The following is a 23,755-nucleotide window of genomic DNA, read 5'->3' on the forward strand; positions in this document are numbered from 1 at the left end:
AACTGCCATTGGTGCAAGGGTGCCCCATGAGCTTTAGAAATAGCAAGCTAAATGGGGATCTTCACCCCATAATTGAGAAGTGCCAGCAGATACCAATCTGATCAGAAATGTCATTTTCTGATATTTGGCTGGCAGCTTAACAGGAGAAAACTGCTGTTTCACATGTATTGTGTTAACAGTGAACAATTTATATAATATCTTGATAACTAGGGGAAAAATATTTAATGTAATTTGCAAAAAGAAGAGTGCAAAAAAATGAGTGTTGCATAGAATTACATTTTCCTTCATTAAAGTTTTTAGGTATTCATCCCTTTTAATATATTAACCTTAACAGTTGGTCAAACAATATCTGGCACGGAACCCTCCACCTCATTGTTTATGACACACAACTTTGTATATATTTCACAGTGGAATATGCTCACTACTTAATATACAGCACAAATATGCTGGGTCCTTCGAGTTTTGAGCATTTGTAAATGCAAAAAAACAAAATATTGGTGTTAACATGCTAATGAATCTAGGAGCAGGACACCGCCACAAACAGAAAAAAGGATGAGGAGACAGGACATCTGCTCTTACAAATGGAAAGTTCAACTCCCTTCCCAACAAATGGCTACTAATTATTTTCACATTAAGACAAAACTGTGCTTAACTTACACCTATGAAGGAGGATTTTTTGGCACATGTGGCAGTTATATCACTGAAAGTCTGGCACACTTGCAACAACTGCCTCAATTAAGGTGGGATAATACGCTCTCTGAAAATGTCATCTGCCCTGGTAACTGCTGATTGGATGCTATGGGTTACTCAACCTGGACAAATCTTTTTGCCTTACTACATTGAACCTTCTGAAGAGGACTTAATGCTTTGTCCCCTGAATTTATTATATTGATTTAGTACCGTACAAGCAATTGCACTAAAATTATTTTAACTATTTCAGTATTTACATCAATGTCAGCAGAGCATTCAGACAACTTGCAAGGTAAAAGGCTTATTAGTGGTATTTTGTAGAAAAGAGGCCAAACTTGTATTTAAAGGGCAACCTAAAGGTATGTTTTTCTTCCCAACATCATTCAATTACTCACATATCTATAAGTGGAGAAAAGCATAAGCACTATTATCTAAGTATACTGGCAATAAGTGCTGGAATATAAATCAGCCCACACAATTTAGTGTGCAGGCCCATGCTCAAGCTTTGGGCCCTGTAATAGATCAAAAGGAAGAAAAGGCCAAGAGCCTCTGAAGCAGCAGCCCCTCTGACATTTACCAGAATGCCCTGATTGACAGTGTGGATGTGGAGTTCAGTGATATCTTCCCTTTAACCTTGGTTCTTACTATATAAATTTATGATCAGTTGTCCAATATAGGTTTCCCTACATTTGCTCAGTGGTTTGTTACCCACTCTGAGCGCCCTTAGAAGAGAAGGGCTGGAGTCGCTATTCTAACCATTATAAAGGACACATTATGGCAGTGAGCAACATTTGGTCTTAAGATAATCAGTCTAACTTTAAAGGTAAAAACCCTGCATCCCATAGCACTTTTACAGAACAGATTCCTTTGATTCTGGTACAAGGGTGCCGGGCGGGTCGGAAGGGTTTTCCCTGTGCATAACAAGCGGAGATGTTTCTTCTTCTGATTTCAAGTTTGGCACGGCCTCTACATACACATCAGTGAGCTCGTACTGCTTTTTAGCAGATTCCTTTTGGTTGAGATGATGGAGAATCCCGGCCCCAAGAGCATCGCCTTCGACATTTACAACTGTGGTGGTTCGGTCACTAAAAGAGTTCAAAATAAAGATCATGGGAAACTTGTTGATCAAATTCCAATATCCGTGTGTTAGTATATCTATTCATAAGTAAATTTTAATAATAATAGCGTGTCAGGGAGGCTGCCATTAAAAATATTTCTATGGTAGAGCTTTTGGGGCTTTTTTGGAGCTTTATTCTCTACCTATGATAGCAAGAAGGAAAAATGGCAAAGAATTGTGTAGGGAAAGATTCTGTCAATGGTATATTCTCTAACTTGACAAGTGGTGTGTCACAGGTTCAGTATTGGGTCCACTTATATATTTAAAGGAGAACTATACCCCCAGGCTATAAAAACCCCCTTGACTATCACTGCCTTGACCCCCCTCACCTCTCCCTTATCACATAGTTTCTAAGTTTAACAACTGTCCCTATTGCTAACCCCAAGCTAAAACAGCAGCACAGCTACAACAAGCTGATTTGGTCCCCAATCTGACAGAACAATCAAACCTGTCTGATCGAGATCTGCCCAATTTCAGGCCAGCTGTCCGTCAGGCAGATAAGCTGCAGAATCGGTCTAAAGGACCGATATCGGCAGCTAGAATCAGCACGTGTATGGCCACCTTAAGATTAGGAGATATTTTATATATTGAGCTTAATTCACCAGCCTAATGGTTTGGCATCTTTATAACAGTAATGATCTAGACCATTATAATGGTCACAGGAGCTCCCCATCTTGGTTTTGTTAGTTAGTGAGGGCTGGTACTCCGCTAGTACTAATGAGCAATACAATGATATATAGATAATATATATGTGCTGCCCTGGTTTCTTTGCACTCTCTCCTCAAGTCTTTTTTTTTTACAGAAAAATGTAACATGCGTCCAAAACACATAGGTGAGTTTTATGCCATTTACTATTCTGTACTAGAAAGGACTAGTAGCCTTTTTAAAAAAATCGTCAAAATCCCATGGAAATAAATAAACAATGGTGAGGTCTAGATACATTTTAATAAATATGCCCCAATTAGTAAGATCTTTGTAGACTAAAGGTGGCCATACACGCACCGATATTATCGTACGAAACCTCGTTTCGTACGATAATCGGTGCGTGTATGGTATGTCAGCGAGCCGACCGATGTCGCAGGAAGCTGCTGAAATCGGTCGGCTCGTCGATCGGCCAGGTTAGAAAATTTTGATCGGGCGCCATAGAAGGCGCCTGACCAAAATTCTCCCTTCAGAGCTGAATCGGCAGAAGGAGGTAGAAATCCTATTGTTTCTACCTCCTTACCTGCCGATTCAGCCCTGAATGGTGTGTGGCGGATCTGACGATGTTTCGTGCGACCGATGGTCGTACGAAACATCGTCGGATTGCCACGTGTATGGCCAGCTTTAGCCGGAGAGGATAAAAATCACAACCAGATGCAGTTCTTGTCGGCAGGATTTTCCAAACAATGGGCCAATTGTCTATTCAGTGAAAAAAAAGTTTGTCATGTGAAAACATATGGAAAAAAGATTCAATTTTAGATGCAGTTAAATTCAGAAAAACGTACAGTTTATCACAGGAAAAATGGAAATCAGAGGAAAAGTTTTTTCTCATCTATAAGTTTTCACATGATAAACCATGAGATGAGTTTTTATGATCAAACTGAATCTGGCCCATTGTTGGATGGAGCGCCACTCAAATATCAGTGGGACAGGCCTTGTTTTGGCTTTATACATGGATCAATAAGCTGACGACTCCGTCATGAGGTGTTACTAAGTGCATAAGTATAACAAGCAAAGCAGATCATCATATACTTACACAATCCAGTCTACAGCAAGTATGAGTGACAGGTCATTTGTAGGGAGTCCAATGGCCTCTAAGATAATAGCAATGGTGAGCACTCCTCCTGCAGGGATCCCAGCGGCTCCAACACTTGACGCAGTAGCAGTGACACTGGCAAATAATCACAAATAAATATTGATCACTAATAAGGCTTTACATAATGTTGTTTAGAAGACATTTTAACCATCATCATAAAGGGCTGGTTCACCTCTAATTATCTTTTAGCTTGTTATAGAATGGCCAATTCAAATCAACTTTACAATTGGTATTCGTTATTTATTTGTTGTAGTTTTTAAATTATTTGCCTTCTTTCTAACTTATTTCAAATAGGGGTCACTGACCACAGCAGCCAAAATGTGCTGCTCTGTGAGGCTACAGCCCATATGGTAAACTGAGAATATTGGTCTGTTAATATAAACTGACAAATGACTAGATAGTGTTTAAAATATTTATGGTATTTACAATGGTTACTTTCATGTCTTACAGAATAGTGAAGATCTGGCCAGCATTTAGTTCAGCACTGTTCATCTGCGCAATAAATACAGCAGCCATACACTGGAAAATAGCAGCGCCGTCCATATTCACTGTGGCACCAATAGGCAGAATGAATCTGCTAATCCTCTTATCAACGCCGTTGTTTTCTTCAATGCACTTGATCATTGTGGGAAGAGTTGCAGAGCTGGAGACAAAACAGAGATAAACCTAAATCAGGCACCTCCCACAGATTCAATGCCCACCCACTGGGTGGAACTCTGAAATTAAATCAAAAACTTGGTTTATGCAAAGTGTTAGTTGATCAGTATCAGTGTATGTTGCTGTTTTATCAAGGAAAGGTAGAGTCACTGGGCTCTAATAGTTTTAACCCAGGCTGGTGCTGCTCTTCTGTCAAAAAATACACTAATGCACTGCGCTGGGGTAGTTTTCAGTAGGGTAGGCCACCACCATGTTTCCTATGCACCCCTGCACCATATGAATTTTCGCCCTATCTGGTATTTGGTCAGAGCTAGTACACATATACACTGGTCTAGCTAAAAAAATCCAGTGGATCTGGGATTCAGATTAGGCCCTGGCATTTCAAGTACACAGAGGCCCAAACAGCCCCTCACCAGCAAAATAAAAAGTGACTGTCTATGGCATCTTACAGCAGCCCCTCTGGCATTTGCCAGAATCCACAGATCCAGATCGGAAGACAAAAGTCCAGAAATAGTAGCATAACAATCTTTTTACTCAAATATCAGCCATTATATACATTTTATCACCAACGGCCACACCTTGACAGCCTACCCATATAATGTATTTATAACAAATAGAAGAGCAATAAAGTAATAAATGAAAGTATAACTGACCTTGAAGATGTTGCAAATGCTGTAGCAAAAGGGGTGATTAGCCCCAGCAGGAATGTATATGGGTTTTTGCGAGTAAAAGCAAAATAAATGAGTGGCAGGACTATTCCTCCATGAATAACGTGACCCAGAATGGATGCCATTATATACTTCCCAAGGCTGGTCACCAAAAGGACTATGTTTCCCATTTCAACAATTTTGCTTCCGACAAGAAACATGATTCCAATAGGGACGTACCTGTGGGGCAGACAGACAGGTGATGCAACAAGTTGATCTGTTTTACCAACAATTCACAATACAGTCCTACAATGGATATTTCTTGGACAGGTGTGCTGCACCTTTTTCAAATTTGGGACCATTGCATGTAACTTTATCAACTCATTGTACAGCTATTTATTATTTCCAGACACACTCAAGATGACAATATACACAGCAATATGTCATCCCTACATCCAAAGAATGCCTGACAAATGTGTGCAGTAAATTTCTTCCTTGGGGAAGGATTGGTGGAATTGTCTCTGGCAGTCCCAGTGTCTAGTGTAAGAGCTCATGGTAGTTCCATGTGGTACAGAAAAAAACACTTCTTTAAATTGGTACACAAATATAAATGTAAAAGTCAGAGTACTAAGCAATCATCTTAAGCTTCACCAAGAGCACTAGGGAGGTCAGAGACCTTGGATGGCCATTCTGTGGTACAGGGATCATTAAAAATATTGATACATTTTAGTCTTTATAATACACAAGAGCCATGACTATCCTGTACATTTTATCCTTATAATGGTGCTTAGTCATGTCATCAGTTATGATCAGTGATTAGTGATGTAACTTCTGTCACATGACTTGCTGAAACATGTGTATTAAAATAAATAGTGGAAGCTCATTGTAAAATATAAGGCTATATTGGACACGTTGGAGTTCCATGACCTGTATAAGAGTATTTGCCCTTCGGCCTTGTGCTTTTATAAGGTAAAAAAAAGCCTTGGTTATATATTTTATTCTATTTATCCTTTTTTTTACAACATAATTCACTATTTTTCTCTACTTGCACAGTGCATTAAATGCAAAATACAAAGTGTATGCAATAACATCAAAGTTGAAGTGTTTTGGATTGGAAAACAGGAGTGAGGAGGTCCCTGCCTTTACAGTTTACAATCTAATTGTGTGTTGGGATAAATCAGAGACACAAATAAGATAGTAAGTAGACAAATTCAAAGTAGTTGGGGAACTGACCCATAATGCTGAGTTAGACTGAGTTAGATACTGGACTAGTGCTTGCTTATAAGACTCACCACATAATCCAGGACACAAGCACCATGGTGGCCTCATTGAAAGCATTAAAAAAACGGATAAGCTCTTCTCCTTCGGGTCCAAGCTTTTTTAAAGCAACTCCCAGTACCAGTGCAAAAAGCACCAATCCCAGAATGTTCATTCCTTCAACCTCTGTGCCAATAGGGACCTGCAAGGGGAGAAATACATTATATGCAGTATGCCTGTATGATGGATACATTGGCGCAGGGACAGGCAAGCAACATCAAATCTCTACCACAAATACAAAGGAACACCCATAGCTTTGAAATTTTTTTCATTAATTGGATATCAGATGGCTACATATACATAGCATCCAACTGTCCCGATTTTTACGGACAGTACCTCTTTTGACAGCTTAATCCGCAGTCCCGGATTCTTCCCTTTGATCTCCTGTACTGAAATCATAAAATAAGACCCCAAAACCCCTAGAAATGTGTTCAAACTTTAAATAACCTGCCAAATTTAGTCAAATGGGAGTGGTATTTAGAGGGTGTGGTAGTAAAAATGGGCTTGGTCAAAAAATGTTGGCATTGTGAGGTATGCATATAAAGTTACTGGGCCACTGCCTAATTATCCCTATATTTACTACTGCCCTAGCAAGCCTGGTTTCTGCCCCAAAGACTTTGGCTGAGGGAGGCTCTGTCTCTCTGTGGGATGCCAAAAACTGCCAATGGGCTGCATTTTATTTTTGTATTTCTCTAATCTACCAATAGGTGTCTCTGTTCACGCACACAATCTATATCAGCAGATATGCAATGTACATGCAGAACAGCATGTTTGATCAGGACAGGGATTGTGATCCTTTATTTATATATTTGAACAATGCTGTGCAGAGGGTTTTAATCATAAACATCTGTCTCTTCCCAAGTGGGGCCTACAGTCTGTTTTCACTATCACAAGAACACACACCCCATTTTCCATTCCAACGCATCTCTATCCTTCAAGTGCGCTGCATCAAGTATAAGCCACAAGAAGTAAGAAGGGCTACCATGGTTGTATTGTTGTCCCCCCCGGCCCCTCTACTATCTTTAAAATAGCGACATGGGGGGGCAGAAGACTTTTTTTTACAGGGAGCGTGAACAAGTTACGCCACTGAGTGCTTTTCCATTCACTGGGATAAGTGTAAAAAATAACTCTAGGGGCTAAATTACACAGAAGATTTTGATGAGATTTTAGACTTTATCTGACGCACAAAATCTTGCCACACAACAGCACATGGTTATGTGGAATCCCTACAAAATCTTACCCGCCCCCCCCCAGCTGTAATGCAAGGCAGATCAGATAAAGTTGGATAGTGGGTTTGTTTGTGCATCTACATCCAACAGTCAATGTATTTAAAATTTTGGTGAGAAGAAAAGTCTTTCAGATACCTTTGGATTTTATCTTGTCAAATGCAGATGAAGCAAGCAGCATTGCCTTCTAACAGCTGTGCCGTGCCGAATGGCAAAGCTTCCATGTAGTTTACACATCTCATATTAGTCCCATTATATTTTAATCCACACAACTACTGTACATCTGATTAGTAGGATGCGGTCTGCCACGCCGACACCGTTATACAAAATTACCCATGTAGTTAAGCTCAAAGTGGCCAGAACACTTGCCAGAGAAATCTATGTGGTTCCTTTGCAGAACATGTTAGGGTGAAGACATATCTACTAATCGGCACATGTGTCTTTGCCCTTAGGGGTCACTTACGCTGCAGAATGCAGTGTGCAAAAGGCTGCAATCTTCCATTTCTTTGCACACTTTGTTCTGCTGTTGCTAAATGACCAGAGACCTCTGCTATCTTTTTGAATACAATGCTGCCTGCATTAGGCAGTGTTCTATCCAAGAGGGTTGGTGGGATGTAGGCATCCCCCCTCCTGCCCCCTAAATTGTGCTTTATTTAGACACAACACAAGTTACGGAGTGGCAGGAGCAGGCAGAGGTTGCTACAAAGTCTTGTCCTTACCCTGTAGCAGCTGGACAGGGCTTGCCTACACCTACTGGCGCTGTACTCTCCTCCTCACGTTGGCTTTTCAATCCGGCACAAGTAGCAGAGTGCAGCTTTCCCTGGGCACAAGTGCTTGTTAGATGCACACTAATGCTCCATATTGCTCTAGCACTTGCACCCCAGGAACTGTAAATGTAAAATTTGCCCAGGTCTAGTAACTAATGGCAACCAATCAGATGTGTAAATGCTATCTGGTGATGGATGACTGGTATCTGTGGTTTACTAGACCAGTGGCAAACCTTGCACTTTTTATTACATTACCCCATTAGGTCTTTATAGTAACACATTTATCTCAGGATTATAAAGGGGCACAACCCTTTTTACATATGCTGTATCTGACCCAGGTAGGCATCAATGTCAGTAAGCCTATGAGTAACCTGATCTGGCTTTAAATGACTAATAAACTTCTAACCCACAGAACAAAAATATTGGCCACCTATAAACCAGGGGGGTCATCATGCAGTATGAGCCAAATGGTCTGTTCTCAAATGAGGTCTCAGACATCATAAAATAATAGTTTGCCCTTCAGACCACAGAGAAAGAAGACTGTCTCTAGTGTGTCTTTCAGACAGATAATAAGTACAGAACATCTGCAGATAATAATAAGAATATCATTAAATGGTATTAAACTCTTATTAAGCTCCAGTTTCCAGACCACCATTACAAACACCATTACTGGTTCCTCCACCTAACTGGAATTTCAATTGCACCCTAATATCTGTATTAATATGCAGATACAGGCATGCTGCTCTTACAGTAATTAGGGGGAACGACAAAGGAAACAGGATTTCTAATTAGTTGATAAGGGAAATGACCTCAAAGCATAATGAGTAATAATCATAAAAAATCATTTAATTGTCACTAATGAAAGGATTTCATGAATATCCACTTACAGCAAATCTTTTTTTAAAGATTCTCTTTTAAAGAGAATGTTTTGTTTTCCTAGTAATTTGGAAATATGGTGTAATGTCTGCATGTCCCCAGGAGCCTTAACAGTGTTGGACTACACTATAATCAGTGGTGAAACTAGTGGGGGACTGGGGGTGCGACTACACCAGATTTTGCACCAAAGCCCTCAAAATCCACCAATTACTTCTTGGGCAGTTGGCATTCCAAGGACCCTCCCCAAACCATTACAACAGCACCACCTGCTGGTCAGTCCTTCTGACTGTACAGTCAAGGAGAAAATGTTCAGAAGGAAAACAGAGAACTGTTCTGATAACTCAGATAACTTTTCTCATGCCTTTCCTGAGTAGAAAAAACGTCAGAGCAGCTCTTTTTTCCTTTTGAATTTATTCTTCTTGACTGTACAGTCAGAAGGACTGACCATCAGAGGGCGCTGTTGTTACAAAATGTATTACATTGGCATTTAGGGAACGGCTTAATAGCTTTGAAACTGAAAAATTAAACATATTCCAAAAGTGCTTGTAAAAGAATCCTGAGCAATTTTACAGTATTTTTTTTATGGTTTACACATCCAGGTAAATTTTTAAAAATAGATGCTTTTTTTAAAAAAAGTTTTAGTACAGGATTATTACTTATTCCATTGTAATCTGTTAAAACTTTCCCATGACACCCATCATACCCATTATGTTTCTGGCAGTCATGCAATTTGGTTAAAATTAGCATCCCACAAAATATAGATATGAATAGATGGGTATTGTAAACACAACTATGGGTTATTTGCACTGTTTAGGCTTTGATGGCTCAAGTGGTGATAATTCTGGACATACTGTTGCCTGAGGGATAAATAGCTCAACCGTGGGTGGCAAAAATCTCAGAATCATTCCCTAGTATTTTGTAACTCTAGTTGCCTGGTACAGCAGAGATTAAAACACCCTAATTGCTACATGCACCATTACCCTTTAGGCAAAACACTACTACTTTTATTTTTAGCTACCATGTATTGGGTGCCTAATGAAACTGTCTATATTACCCTTGCAAACATACAACAAGAACAACATTTTGTGCAGTGTGTTGTGTATCGTGTCACGATACACAACACAGTGTTAATAGTAGCTACTGCCAGAGCCAAATCACAGAAAATCATTACTACTTGTAGTTTACCTTCTCAGTGATCAGTCCATCAGTTGTGTTCTTTGTGAATGTTTTGTAGTCAGTTGCAAACTGTAAAGGAAGGGAACATTGTCAGTAGTACTGAACCACATGATGGTGGATCTGTATAGGTGCTAAAAACACATTTTCTATAGCTGCACATAAAGTTATGGAACATACTTTCATCTAAAAAAGTTCCCTTTCTTAATTTAGCCTAGGACACAATAATACATATAATACAGGACACAGTTCTTTTGTGTCTCAATATCCTATTCACAAACTCACACGGTATTCCTTTCTACCACTAGCATTCAAGGCCCCTTGTTTTCTATCCAAGAAACATGACTGATCATGAGGTCTGGGGGCCCAGAATATCAAGTTAATAGATAGTAAGCTCTTCTGCATATATACATAGATACAGCCCTTTCTATTCTGATTGTGGTGTAAAGGATGGATAATGTGTTCCCGCTTTCTTTTAGTGCAGTAAGCACAGCCAGCCCACTGTCATTCTATTTAAACCATCTGATATGGTACATTGGGTTGAACAAACTGTAACAAGGTACTATCCCAGGGATTCTGCAAAAGGTAAAAGAAAAATGACTACTTACAGATCGAAAGGCTGCGGCCACAAGATTAGAAGGCATCAGGTTTCTGTAAATAAAAAAATATTTTATTCATAAATCAGCTATGTAAAACATTAATTAACTATTAATTAGGACTGAACATGGTTTATATGTTTGTTGTTTGTATTAAGACATGTTTGTTTTAGACTTTCTTTAAATTTGTATTCCCAGAGTTAATGAAGACAAATACTTCTTGGCTAATATTGGTAAGGCTTGCACTAGCCTTGCACTAAAGGTAATACATGCTATAATTGATAAAATGGCAAATAACAATGGGTCTTATTTGGATTACAGGGAAAGCACAAATGGTGCTCAGTTAAAAGAGAAGCAAAACACTTTGCAAGTAAATGAATTTCACCTATACTTCTGCTCCTATTCTATGGCATAATGCTCATCTAGAATTATTGACATCACTTTGGGTGTTCCTACATTTTTCTTGGCCTACACACTTACATTAATCATTTCAAGTTGCTACTGGTGACTGGTAGCTCTCCATCCCAGGATAGTGGATGTGATAAACCAGACTATTATTCAGCAGCTCTGCCGCAGGGGTATGGCAGTACAGTATACTGAAACCACACAACTGATCCTACTTTAGTATATCTTCAGTTACACACAACACTACTCTATTTACTCTCACAGTGTTCTTGTCCCCCCCCCCCCTCTCTCTCTCTCCCAGAAGCCTCCAGTACCCCTGTTTTGCGAATTTACACAAGCAGAGTTCCATTAGCTGTTAAAGGGGCCTCTTACTACAGCCCGTAGCTTCTTTTTAACCAACCCCCTGAATGATGCAGTCCCAAAACTGGCCCACAATTGCTTGGGTAATGATCCCAATCTCTACCTCCTCATCGGGGTAATAGACTGCACTTGCTACCTAAACAGCTTCCTAATCACCCCATGGATGATTCTGGTACACTGAACTCCTACTTACCCCACAGTTATGAATCCATCCCAAGAATGGCTTTCCATGCACTTATATTTCTACCCCTGTATGGTACATCTGGAATATCTCATATGAAACGTTTGCACATAGAATTGGTTTGACCCTGCTCTCATTGCAATTGCTGCTAACATACATTAAACACTTTGCTCTAAGCATGTATCCAAAGTCTCTGGGCAAAGATTAATGCAAGTACTGTGCTCTATAAGGCAATTCTTAAAGAATTAAGGATCTATAAAATGTTGCAATGAGATTTACCAAAGAGTTAAGTATGTTGGTAGCTAACATCACTAATGCTGGGGGCACCAAGGGATCCTCACAGTATAGAGAATGTGACTATGTTCCCACATACTAACAGGGCTACATTATTTTGCCATCCTTTATAGCTCATGTCACACAATACCAAGTTTTCCCTACCTATTTCCATAATCCTTACTGTTTATACAGTGAGGTTTTGGTTTGTTACCACTTAATCTGTTTCCCACAGGAATATACTGAGATTTGTTTGCTTAACACATTCCAATTTTCCACGCTGATGAAACCTATGAATGGTCAGCACTGGGTCTACAAAAAGCAGACATGCCCTTTCCATACTAACATTTTCCTAAAATGAAGGATCTTCAATGACCCTTATGAATTTGTCTTTAAGGCATAAAATCCATGAACATAATGTCATAATCACAATCCCAAACAATACTCCCTTGCACATAAAGCCTACTTTTACACCCAACTTATACTAGGCCAGAAAAAAAGACCAATGGAACAAGGTAAAGGCATGAGAAAAGGAAGCTTGGGAACACGTTAGCTAAGATACAAGGTAAAGAAGGAGCAAACTTTCTTCTGACATCACATGGAATGCCATTTTGGAAAAGTTGAGGACATGGTGGGTCACTGAGCGCTCTGAACCAAATGTCTATAATCTACTGTAGATAATGCTTGGGGGTAGAGATAGCTGAGGAGAACATAGGTCTATCTGGGGAGCCTTCAGAGACTCTTCAGTGCATAAAATGGGAAATATCCCTTTGTTCTGCATTAGTTCAGTCTGTCATCTGTTGAAACGACATTCAGCCTATTATTTTCATTAAATTATATCTATGTAATAATATTATTGATCAGTGCAGAACAATGTAATGTAAAGTTCTTTAAAATTTCAACTTCATTGTTGCCTTAGAGCAGGGGTGTCAAACTCAATCACATATGGGGGCCGAAATCTAAAACACAGGCTAAGTCGCGGGCCAAATTTTTTATTAATGTAGTTAGTAAGATACTAAGAGGTATATTTATCACAATGTGTAAAAAGTGGAGTAAGACGTTACCGGTGATGTTGCTCATAGCAGCCAATAGATGCTTTGCTACTGTTGAAATCTGATTACTGATTGGATGCCTTGGGCAACATTACTGGTAATGCTTTACTCAACTTTTTACACAGCATGATAAATATACCCCTTAGTCTTAGTTACTATGTGAGGAAAATGGAAATTGATCAGGCTGGATAGTCAGACACACTCACCAAGGGCCACATAAAACAGCCAGGTGGGCCGGATTTGGCCCCCGGGCCTTGTGTTTGACATATATGCATTAGAGCAACTGCGGAATGCGTAGAAGGCAGATATCAAATAACAGTTAAGCTGGCCGTACACGCACCGATAATATTGTACGAAACCTCGTTTTGTACGATATTTGGTGCGTGTATGGCAACTCGGCAAGGCGCCTGAGCAAAATCTGCCTTCAGGGCTAAATTGACAGAAGGAGGTAGAAATCCTATTGTTTCTACCTCCATATCTAACAATTCAGCCCTGAATGTCAGCTTTACACTTAGACCCTTGTATAATAAACAATTCCTTGTCTGTAAGCCTGAGACTCAGTCAGGGAATAGGAGATGGGTGGGTCTCAAATATACAAAGCTGGTTATCTTCATTTTAACAAACTATTTTGATTACATAAAGAAGGAGGGGGGAAATAAAGAAAATATGGGGTGTTTTATTAAAAGAATAGGAACTGTACATTTATAACACAAGCCCTGTTTTATTTTGTTCATGATGAACATGGGTGTATTACGAAATCTTAGCAACGGCAGAAACAAAACGATTACTATCCAGGCAACACTACGCTTTCAGTGCATAGTACAGACATGTGCCAGCAACAACAAAAAAATATAGTGTTTGCCAAACAAGCAAGTTACATACCAAACATGAACATCATGTGCAGAATGGGAGTGTGATTGGCCAATTTAGCAAACATGAACATGAGCTGTCAGTCTAAAACGAGAGGTCACTTGGGGCCAGCAGGAAGAAAGAAATGGAAGCACCTGATAGATAAGGGTAATCCTGTTAAATAGAGTCTACTTAATAGTTTAAATACAGAGCTCATAGCAATATTTTGACTTTGTAATTCTGCTATCACAAAGATGTTTCCATTTTTAGTGGCCATTTTTCAATAATTGATATCTCTGTAACAGATATTATAAGCCAATCAGCCATAGATGCAAATACTGGTAGCCCCATGTAGCCTGTTTGGAGTAAAATTGTGTCTCTGTGCTTCTGAAACTTGCCTCTGAGCCAGAAATGTAAAAATGGCGCCTACTTTGAGGCCACTGGGAGCAACATCAATAGGGGTGGTGAGAAATATGTTGATTGGGGATCACTGCTCTAGGGGCCTATTTCTATTTGGAATTTTGGGGACCTCTCCTTACTGCTCCATATGGAAGTTTAAACGTTTGCGCATGCGCGCTCGTGGGGGGGGGGGGGGGGGCGCAGAATGGGGGCGGTCTCGGGGCTAAGTGGCAGGACTTCACCAAGTGCATTCTAATTGCATTTACATTAAATACAGTCAGTGCATCCCTGAAGATTTTAGAAGTGTCCCCAACCTTTCACTGTTTGGCATCTTTAACGGGTGTAAAATTGTCCTTCTGAGCACTTCTGAAATTTACATGAATTTTATTTTTTTCTTTTAGTTTTCATTATATTAGCAGTTTTACACAGAAATCTGCACCAGGAGCACCCCCTGCTGTTCTCTCCCTGTGCTCCTGTTGTGGATTCATGATATTCGCAGTGAAAAAAGGCATGAAAACTACATTTTGTATGTAAATAAAAAATGATTGGTGAACTTCGTATAAAATACTTGCGAAAAAAAGCTTTAGTTCCTAGTTGTTGCTCTGTGCTGTAACCAAATACAATTGTAGAAATCCAAAAAATAGGAAAAAAGCTTCAGCAGATTTACTGCAAAACATTTATTGTGGGTAGTGGATTTTGTATGTGTGTGTATATTTTTTTGCCACCCTTAATAACAGCACATACACCTACTGCTTGCAGTACAACTGTTGATGATTAGCAAGGGGTAAAATGTACTGTATGAAAATAATCTTATGGGAAAGGTAACAGGTGCAGTAACATATCAGGGCATATTGTGGGAATGAACACATGAATAGTGATTTTTGGTTTATCTATAACCTTCATTAAAAGAGAAATGCTTTCCACGCAAATGGATCATAAAGCAGACACAAAAAATAGCTTCCAGTAGACAGGCTGACAGGGGACCTGATTTGACCACTCTGGCCTGCTGTACTCCCACACGGTGCATCTCCCATCAGGAAAGGACTGTTATTTGTATTGGCTGGCTCTTACATGTTTCATTTAAACAACAGATGCCAGTGATAAAGTAAAAGCAAAGGCAATAAATAGAGTTGCTTAATAGGTCATGGGTTATCAGTCAGCCTGCTCAGCCCTGGGCTTTCCTTAAAGGGCAAGTAACTAAGGGCCCTATCGGTGTAGAGTCTCTATATCACACACCTCCCAACTGTCCTGATTTTCGTGGGACAACAACAATTTTAACAGCTCAGCCCGCAGTCCCAGATTCTTATTGAAAAGTCCCTCATTTCCTCTTTGATCTCCTGCATTGAATGCCAAAAAAGATACAAAGTTTCTCAAACTTAATTAGATAAGTAGGCTATTGGCAGAGAGCCCAGAATACTCAACCCCTGCACTAAGATACAATTGTAACTAATGAGATAAACAGGTCTCTTTGGGGGACTGGGACTTGCAAGGGCAATTTCACATTCATTAGCAAAACTGTAATACCACATAAAACAAAACCCCCAGAAATGTGTTCAAACTTTACATAACCTGCCAAATTTTGTAAAATGGGAGTGGTATTTAGGGGGGTGTGGTCACAAAAACTGGCAAGGATTTCTTATTGCCCCTCTTTACATTTTTCAAATGTTGGGGGGGGTATGATATCAGCACTCGGAACTTGGGTGATTCTCACCTTGCCTCAGGGTGCAAATGTTCTTGTTGCAAAGGCATCAAAGCTTTTTTTACCTTGAACACTCACATTTGATTTGAGCAACCACAAACTTTAGTTATATTTCTCCTTCAATATTTAAGATACACTGGGAAGTTTCAGAAAAATGTGAATCCATTGAGTGTATGCTTAGTAGATTTCAACTTTACTGCATAAAATGTGCCCAGGTCTAGTATTTCCATAGCAACCTGGCAGTATTCATCATTTATGTACATGTTGTGTGTCCCAGGGACATTTTTACTCACATAAAGAATAAGTAAACCTTTAAAATAAATTGATGTTAAATTGATTAAGTGCTATTCTAAGCACTTTTGCAATTTCATTCATTATTTATTTTTTTTAATTCCAATAAATTAAGGGCTAAAAATACTGTTAATAAGAATGCATTTTGTTACAACAGTGACACCTGCTGGTCACTTTCCAAACATGAATGTAGTCAAGGACATTGTTGAGGAAGTTGTCAGGAGAAAGGAAGGGAGCTGGTCAGAACTTCCGACAATGTAACAAAATGCATTCATATTAACAGTACTTTTATCCCTTAATATCTTGGAATTAAAAAATAAATAATGAATGTAAACCGCAAAAGGGCTTAGAATAGCACTCTCATCACTTTTACAATATTCGAAATGAGAAATAAGGTGCTTTGTAGGAGAACAAAAGTTATAATTACATGGGGGGTGCCAAAATGCAAAATGTTAAACACCCGCAGTAATTATAATCTCTTACCTGATACCCAGGGCAGTGCTTTTGTTTAATAAAATCCACACCAGCCCAGGGGATTTCTGTAGAATATCCTTGCCTTCATATTCTGTTTGGCACCCCCAATGATTTTAACCTTAGTTCTCCTTTAAGCTGCACCCAGTAACCACCCTGCCGGCAGTGTTGGACTGGCCCATAGGTATACCAGGAAAACTCCCGGTGGGCCCACGTGTCAGTGCCCCCTTCCGGCCAAAGAGGCAGGAACAAAGAGGCTAAATATAATGAAAAATAGATTATAGTAAATATAAAAGACCGGGAAAATATAGAGGTTGAGTGAGGAGTGGATGAAAAATAGTGTGGAGAGTGGGCCCCATGGTCTAGGATTTTCTGGTGGGTCCCTGCCATCCCAGTCACTGCCTGCCAGTGCCTAAAAAGCCATTTATTTTACAAATCCCCTCCCCTTTACGTATCTGCAATATCTTAGCCTCGTAAAGCAAAACAATAATACATTACAAAAAATATAATTTGAAGCAAACTGATCTGCATCACACTAAATGGAGTCCCTGCTATGCCCTCCAGGGATGCATTCCTGTAAGCCAATATAGTAAAATTATTCAGCTCCGGTGCCTGTGTCACAGCCCAGCAGTTATCCTTGTGCTAAGGCCTGTTTCACTCAGCAAATCAATTGCTTCAGCTGACACCATGAAAATGTTCCTTTGGTGGCCTAAGGGAAAAAGGGGTTCAGGAGGGCTGTTATACTGTAACAACCACTGGTATTTCCATAGAGAATATTTTTGGTGGACAAAGATGTGCCAGTGGGAATCAGGAACAGTCTGGGGGTACCCGTGGTATAAATGATACAGTTATTACATATTATCACATTGTGCAATTATTATTTTACATTTTATCTCTGGAGGACATTTTCTATAGTCTTCCTTCATATATAGGCATGTTGTACGTTAGTATGCTCAGGCACTGTGTACCGGGTGCTATAATATTTGTAGTGTTATAGGGAATATAAATTATAAACAAAAAAAAAACTTTTTACAAATGTTTGGGAACAGATGGCAGAGTTTGGAGGCTAGTTGGTTGGTATTGTGATAAGACAAAAAAAAAACACTGAACATTCAATTAGCCTTGCGTGTAAGTTAGCATCCATGTACCACACTGCCTTGTGATCAGCGGAGTAGGGATATATTTAATTCCTGTTTAAAAGGGATGACATTTCTTAGTAGCTCAATACACAGAATGTCTTAATGTCCTTATAATGGGTGAGTGCAGAGGATCTCTTGTCTATATGAATTTTGTGCCCACAGCCTCATTGTACCCCCAGCTAATGGTTTAAAATGTAGTGGTGAGCACAACTTTCCCTTTTTTGCCTTATTTGCTGAAGACTGAATGATACACAGGGTAGGACTGGGACAGTGAGACACCAAGAAAAAACCCAGTGGGCTCTGCCGACCCAGACCCGACCCCCACCTGCCGCTCCCCCACTGTCCTCCCCTGATCGCAGCAAAGTATAAGGTATGTATGTGCCCCCCCCTATATACATACCTTATACTTTCCCCAAGGAGTATGACCAGGTTGGTGGATAAGCAGGTGGTTGGGGGCCCCTGAGGGGGAGGGGAACCAAGTGGTGCCCACAACCTGTCTGCTCCTGTTGATAAGAATGCACTGCTCCTTGGACTTCATTTTAGAAACAACAAACTTGGTGCTTTAAGCCTATTTTTTGCACTTTGAAAATATTTTTTAAAATGAGGGTGTTTTATCTGACTCTCATTGGCCACCTATGAATAATACATTGCTGACTGGTATTTTGACCTGTAATGTGCTTGCCCATGGAGTAGGCTTGCCAGCTGTCTGGCCCAGCATTCTCTGTCTTGGTTTCAATGTCCTTGAAATGCCAACAAAAATCCATCCACAATGCCCACCCTTGATGTCACTGCCCCGCCCCCTAAATGGCATCCCTGCCACCTGACTTCACAGCCCCACTTCTATGTTCGCTTTCTGCCTCCAGTAAAGGTGGTAAAACTATCCGGGAATTAAAATGCAGGTAAAATAACATTGTTTCTTAAACTGGTATTACAGAGGGTGTGTGAATGTGGCCCACCAAGGGATTTCTATGGCCTCCCAGGCTCCCCAAGGTCTCCATGGTGTGAAATTTTACTAAAATCTGGTCCTTAAATATGCAGATAACGGACCCATTGCATGGAAAAAGATATACAGCTCTAGAGAATTCAGCAGTGCAACAATTTTCTCTGAGAATTGGTCAGCATTGGCTACCCCACAAGCTCGGAAGCAGCGTCGTACTCCTTTGTTTGTCTTCAGAAACAGAAATCCGGTTTCAATATGGGCTGCAGGCATTGTGCATGCTAATGAGGATATACCAGAAACAGTCAAGAGGCCCAATGTGGGGGGCTGTAGTAAGGGGTGCAACCAAGGATGCAGCTAATACATAGACCTGTGACAGGGTACAGCTACTGCCATGGTGTTGATTACTGCACGGAAGTGATACTTATACATTCTTAGAATGTTTTCTGCACATAAATCACCAATGTATTCTAGTGCTCTCCCATCAAACGGAGTCTAGTAAAGAACACGCTCCACAACAGCTAAATATGTTACCAAAAGCATTATGTGCGCTACAAAAGGTATTGCAATATTAGTAATTATTAGTCATTTAATATGCTATGTCATACAATTTAAACTGTGTCCCAGTGGATGGGACGAAAGACTGCGGTGGGACTATTCCAGTTCTCCCAGTCAGCATCCAGAGAATTTGCTTCCTAAGGCTCAGAGTAAAATCGTCATTCCTAAAACGGAAATTGATCATTCTATGAATAACTCCAAGCACATGAGATATTTTCAGCTCTACCCAGAGAGTTTGCCTCATAGCTGGTTTGCTAACAAGCAGATAGGTAAATTAGAAAAGACCCTTTTAGGCGTTATTTGATATCATTGCTCAAAGTACCTCTTTGTTTAAGAAATATTAATTCCCAATTAGAAATTCCCCCTAAGGAAAAAAAAATGAAAATGGCCACCACAGCAGTGAACCTATGTACAGAATATAAGGGACACAATTTACTTGTGTTTAAGTACCGCCAATAAAAAAAGCCTGGCAGGGCCATTTCTAGCATTAAGAGCTGCATCAGCCAAGGTAAACAGTGATGGTCGCTTGTCAATGGAGACTTGTAGAGTTATTTTGCAGTATTTTGGGCTCATACTCCCAAGTGTTCCACCTGCATTCAGCGCTTACATGCAGCTGTGTTAGTACAGCCCCATCAGGAGGAATGCGTTTCTTCCTGTGCTTCCCTTTGTGGAACGCAGAATGCCACCACAGGTGAACCCAAAGGCTTGGGCAGCTTGTTCCATTGCTACATGAGCATTTCAGTGGTATTTGACCACAACCCTGCGGAACGTTCTTGTTAAACTTACAACCTGCTAAATATGAGGTGTCATCTTTCAAACCATTATTACAGTGATATCCAAATCATTCTCATACAAGGATACTAGACCTCTATAATATTCCTTGGGTCACATATAGGGGCAAATTTATTAAGACACGAACGCTCTGAGTGTATTTTCGCCAAATTTTTCGTGTCTTGCACAACTTTTTCGAAGCCCGCGCGACTTTTTCGTACGCTTGCATGAAAAAATCGGAAACGTTTTTCCGCTGTTTACAATCGTTCAGTACGAAAATTTTGTGACTTTCGGATCGCCAATACAATATTATCGTGACTAATACGCTTTTTTCAGAAGCATTTTCGTGATATTTGCGATCCTCAGAAATTTTCGTATCCAATCTGAATTTGTCCCGTTCGGGATTCAAACTCAAGTTTTCATGAATGTGCGCCATAGACTGATTAGAGGGAACTGCTGCATTGACCTCATTATCAGCATGTTAGCACTCCTGTGAGCCATAGGCCAGTGTTTATTATTGCCCATTAGCAAGTAGCAGTAATTCAACAGTATGGTTAGTGCATTGGCCCATGTGCCAGTAGCTTAAAGTTTCTATGTTACAATTTGGGCTTCTGAGGAAGTGGTATAACCACGAAACGCGTTAAGCCAAGAGGTGAATATGCTCTGACTTGTTTTTAACTGATGAAATAAATACATGTTTTTATTTGTAAGTTTTCCTGTGCTCCGCTTCTCTATAAACTCTCAATAGCTTAAAGTGGCCTGAAATATTCCAATATGAAGGAAACTATGATATTCAATTTAAATATAGATGCATAATTTGGACCTATTTGTTCAGTGCTTAAAAAAGTTAGATATGGTCACTATAGTTGCCAAGAGTTCTCCAAGAGAATGCAGAACAGCGCATTAACATTCAACCCGAATCTTATTCCGATGCAATGCTATGTGCCCCCTACAGGGGCCAGCCCTTTGCTTTGGGAATCTCTCTTATAGATTTATCCCATTAACTGTTTTTTTTTTTACTTTTTTTGCGAGGGGGGCCAAGATAGGAAGATTTGGGAATCTGCTCTATGTCTCAAACATTGGTTTAGAAATCAGTTATGTACCTCATTTTAATAGCTATAATCTGTTGTAGAAAGTCATAGAGTTGCAATAAAGACTATCATCTCTAGGTAGCACGCAGATCCATGGAGTAAAGGAACATTCAATATACTGTACAGACAGGCATATTATTAATCAATTGTCTTATTGCTATAATTAGTTCATGTACGCATTATTATGTATCACGTGTATTATCAGTCTGGTGACCTGATCTTGGTTTCCGATGCTGGTAGACAGCACAGCACCCTTGAGAATGTGCAGCAGACATGCAAATTGCTGGTACTATTGCATCAGGCGGCACGTATCAGCACAATGTTACTGGTATTGCACTGGGATAATCAAAGGCAGAGTTAGAAGGTAGGGTAGGGGGATGCAAAGGGAGGCTCTGCCCCCACAGCCTGGCATTTGGCAGAACCCACAGATTGCCAGTCAGGGGCTGATAAATATTCTTTATTTAGAATGTGTTTTTGTTCCCTGACGGAAAAAAGGCAACTGGTGTTAATGGGCCAGTACCAAAAAGGAAGACAATGGGGGCGTTTTAATAGGTGTGTCAGGGTATGCAAAGGAAAGTTTTGTTTGCATTGGGCACTCTGGACCAAAATGATTTTGATTTCCTCCCTAGCTTTAAGCTGGTATAAAGAGCATACTGCCCATTACTGTCACATTGCACCCCAATGTACACAAAGGATTTGTACATAGCAGCACCAGCATTTATTCCTGATCCCACTAAACAGGAGCACTTTAGTACACAACACAAGGAATGTACTAAGTGGCCTCTTAGTGACTGAAGCAATACTTGGGTATAAAGTGCTTCTGTAACAGAGAGCTTGCAATTAAACTTATAAAATGATTTCAACCCCTGCATTCCATACATCCCCACTCAACAATCAAACTAGGCATCACTAATAAATGTAATTATTATGGTTATACTGTGCATGGGCTTCAGGGAAAGAGCCAGGAAGGTGGCACTGAATATATAAAAGCAGCCCATCAGTGTGTAGGAAATGTGTAGATGTCAGTAGAATTACCTGGCAAGGTCCAGGAATGAGTCCACTGTTTCTTTATTTGTACTTAAAGCTTCTTCTATCCCAAGTTCATTGGAGTTGAGGGCACCTGCCCCAGCACCAGGCTTGATGATGAAACCCAAGGCTATGGCTAAACCAGATGCCATAAGGGTGGTTACTAAGAAGTAGGCTACAGCGATGCCACCCAGCTTGCCCAGAGAGCGGGTGTCCAGACTGGCAGCCCCAGAGATAAGGCTGCACACCACCAGTGGGAGGATAATCATCTTCAGCATCCGCAGGAGCATCTCACCTGGGAAGGCAAAGTAGCTCATCTGTGCCTTGGTCAGGTTCATCTTCCTCACTGCAGTGCCCAGCCCAACGCCCACCAGTACCCCCGACACGGTGAGGATCACTATGGCATTTTTCTTGAGGAACTGGGCACACCTATGCCCTTCTGCTGCTTTCTTCTTTTTTGGGCTGCTAGTCTCTGGTTCTTTGTCAACCATCTCACACGCTGTGCCATCTGGGTACCTAGTAATGTGCCCATTGGTCTCGCTTTGCTTTTCCATCCTGACCTGGCTGCTTTGTGTGTGGCACGGTGGCTAACAGAAGGAATAATAAGGGCAGGGGAAGCTGCTGGCAGATGTTGGCAGTGAGTTGGTGGCAGACAAAGTACAAGCTGAACTCCTGGTTCAATCTGCTTCTAAATAAGCTGCAGCTGATGCAAGAAATCCCCTTTCATGCTCTCCCTCCCTCCTGAGCTGCCTCTTTGTATCAGTAGCAGCCCCGCCCCCTTCTCATCACTCTCCTCCCCCTTCCGACTGCTTGACTTGCAGCCCGTGCAGCTTGCTCTAAACGTTTGCAATAAGGCATTTTTCATAAACATATATTGCAATTGCTTATCAGTTTGTGCCCCACTGGGTCCCCTATAGCTATTGTCCCCAGCAGTCGCAGGCTCTGCTTTCTCTATTGTTACACCCATAGTTATTATGTAGCATTTACTGCAGTTTAGGATTCTACTCTGGTTGAATAGATAGCGGCAGAAGCCAGTTTGATTGTCATCTTGTCTGACAGCTCACACTTACTATGTTACTAGTAAATTAACCCTTGTACCTTGCGCCTACCAGATCAAACCTGCAGTGGTGCCAGTGTCCATTGCTCTGCTAATGAATATTGCTGGAAACATCTCCTACACAACACTGTACTGCATGATTACTATACCTCTTTATGTTTAGTAAGCCTATTTAGATAGTTAAGAACCTCTGGCATCCCAAAATCCTAATTGTGCATTGGGAAAGGTGTAGCGCAACTACACCACTCCATTCCTCCACACACAGCATTGAGAGGTGCTCTGCACCTGCTAGAAACCTAAGCTAATATATGGTAACAGGCTTTAAAGGGTGT

General features: G+C 40.5%; 1 protein-coding gene and 1 long non-coding RNA gene across 2 annotated transcripts in view; one reads left to right on the forward strand and one right to left on the reverse strand.

Moving 5' to 3' along the window:
• The window catches only part of LOC116410856, a 31,389-nt gene extending 26,475 nt beyond the window's left edge, over positions 1-4,914 (forward strand). Inside the window, exon 2 of the long non-coding RNA XR_004222697.1 lies at positions 4,056-4,914. This is a non-coding gene — a long non-coding RNA (uncharacterized LOC116410856). The remainder of the gene's footprint in view (positions 1-4,055) is intronic.
• On the reverse strand, positions 268-23,048 carry slc1a4 (solute carrier family 1 (glutamate/neutral amino acid transporter), member 4). The gene is given in 8 exon segments (NM_001102921.1): positions 268-1,775; positions 3,546-3,680; positions 4,054-4,248; positions 4,916-5,149; positions 6,202-6,368; positions 10,281-10,340; positions 10,877-10,919; positions 22,376-23,048. Coding segments are annotated over 8 exon segments (1,614 nt in total). The 5' UTR covers positions 22,921-23,048; the 3' UTR covers positions 268-1,540.
• Between the last annotated feature and the right edge of the window lie 707 nt (positions 23,049-23,755).

This window comes from Xenopus tropicalis, chromosome 5 (genome assembly GCF_000004195.4).
Source record: "Xenopus tropicalis strain Nigerian chromosome 5, UCB_Xtro_10.0, whole genome shotgun sequence".
Lineage (NCBI taxonomy): Eukaryota > Metazoa > Chordata > Amphibia > Anura > Pipidae > Xenopus > Xenopus tropicalis.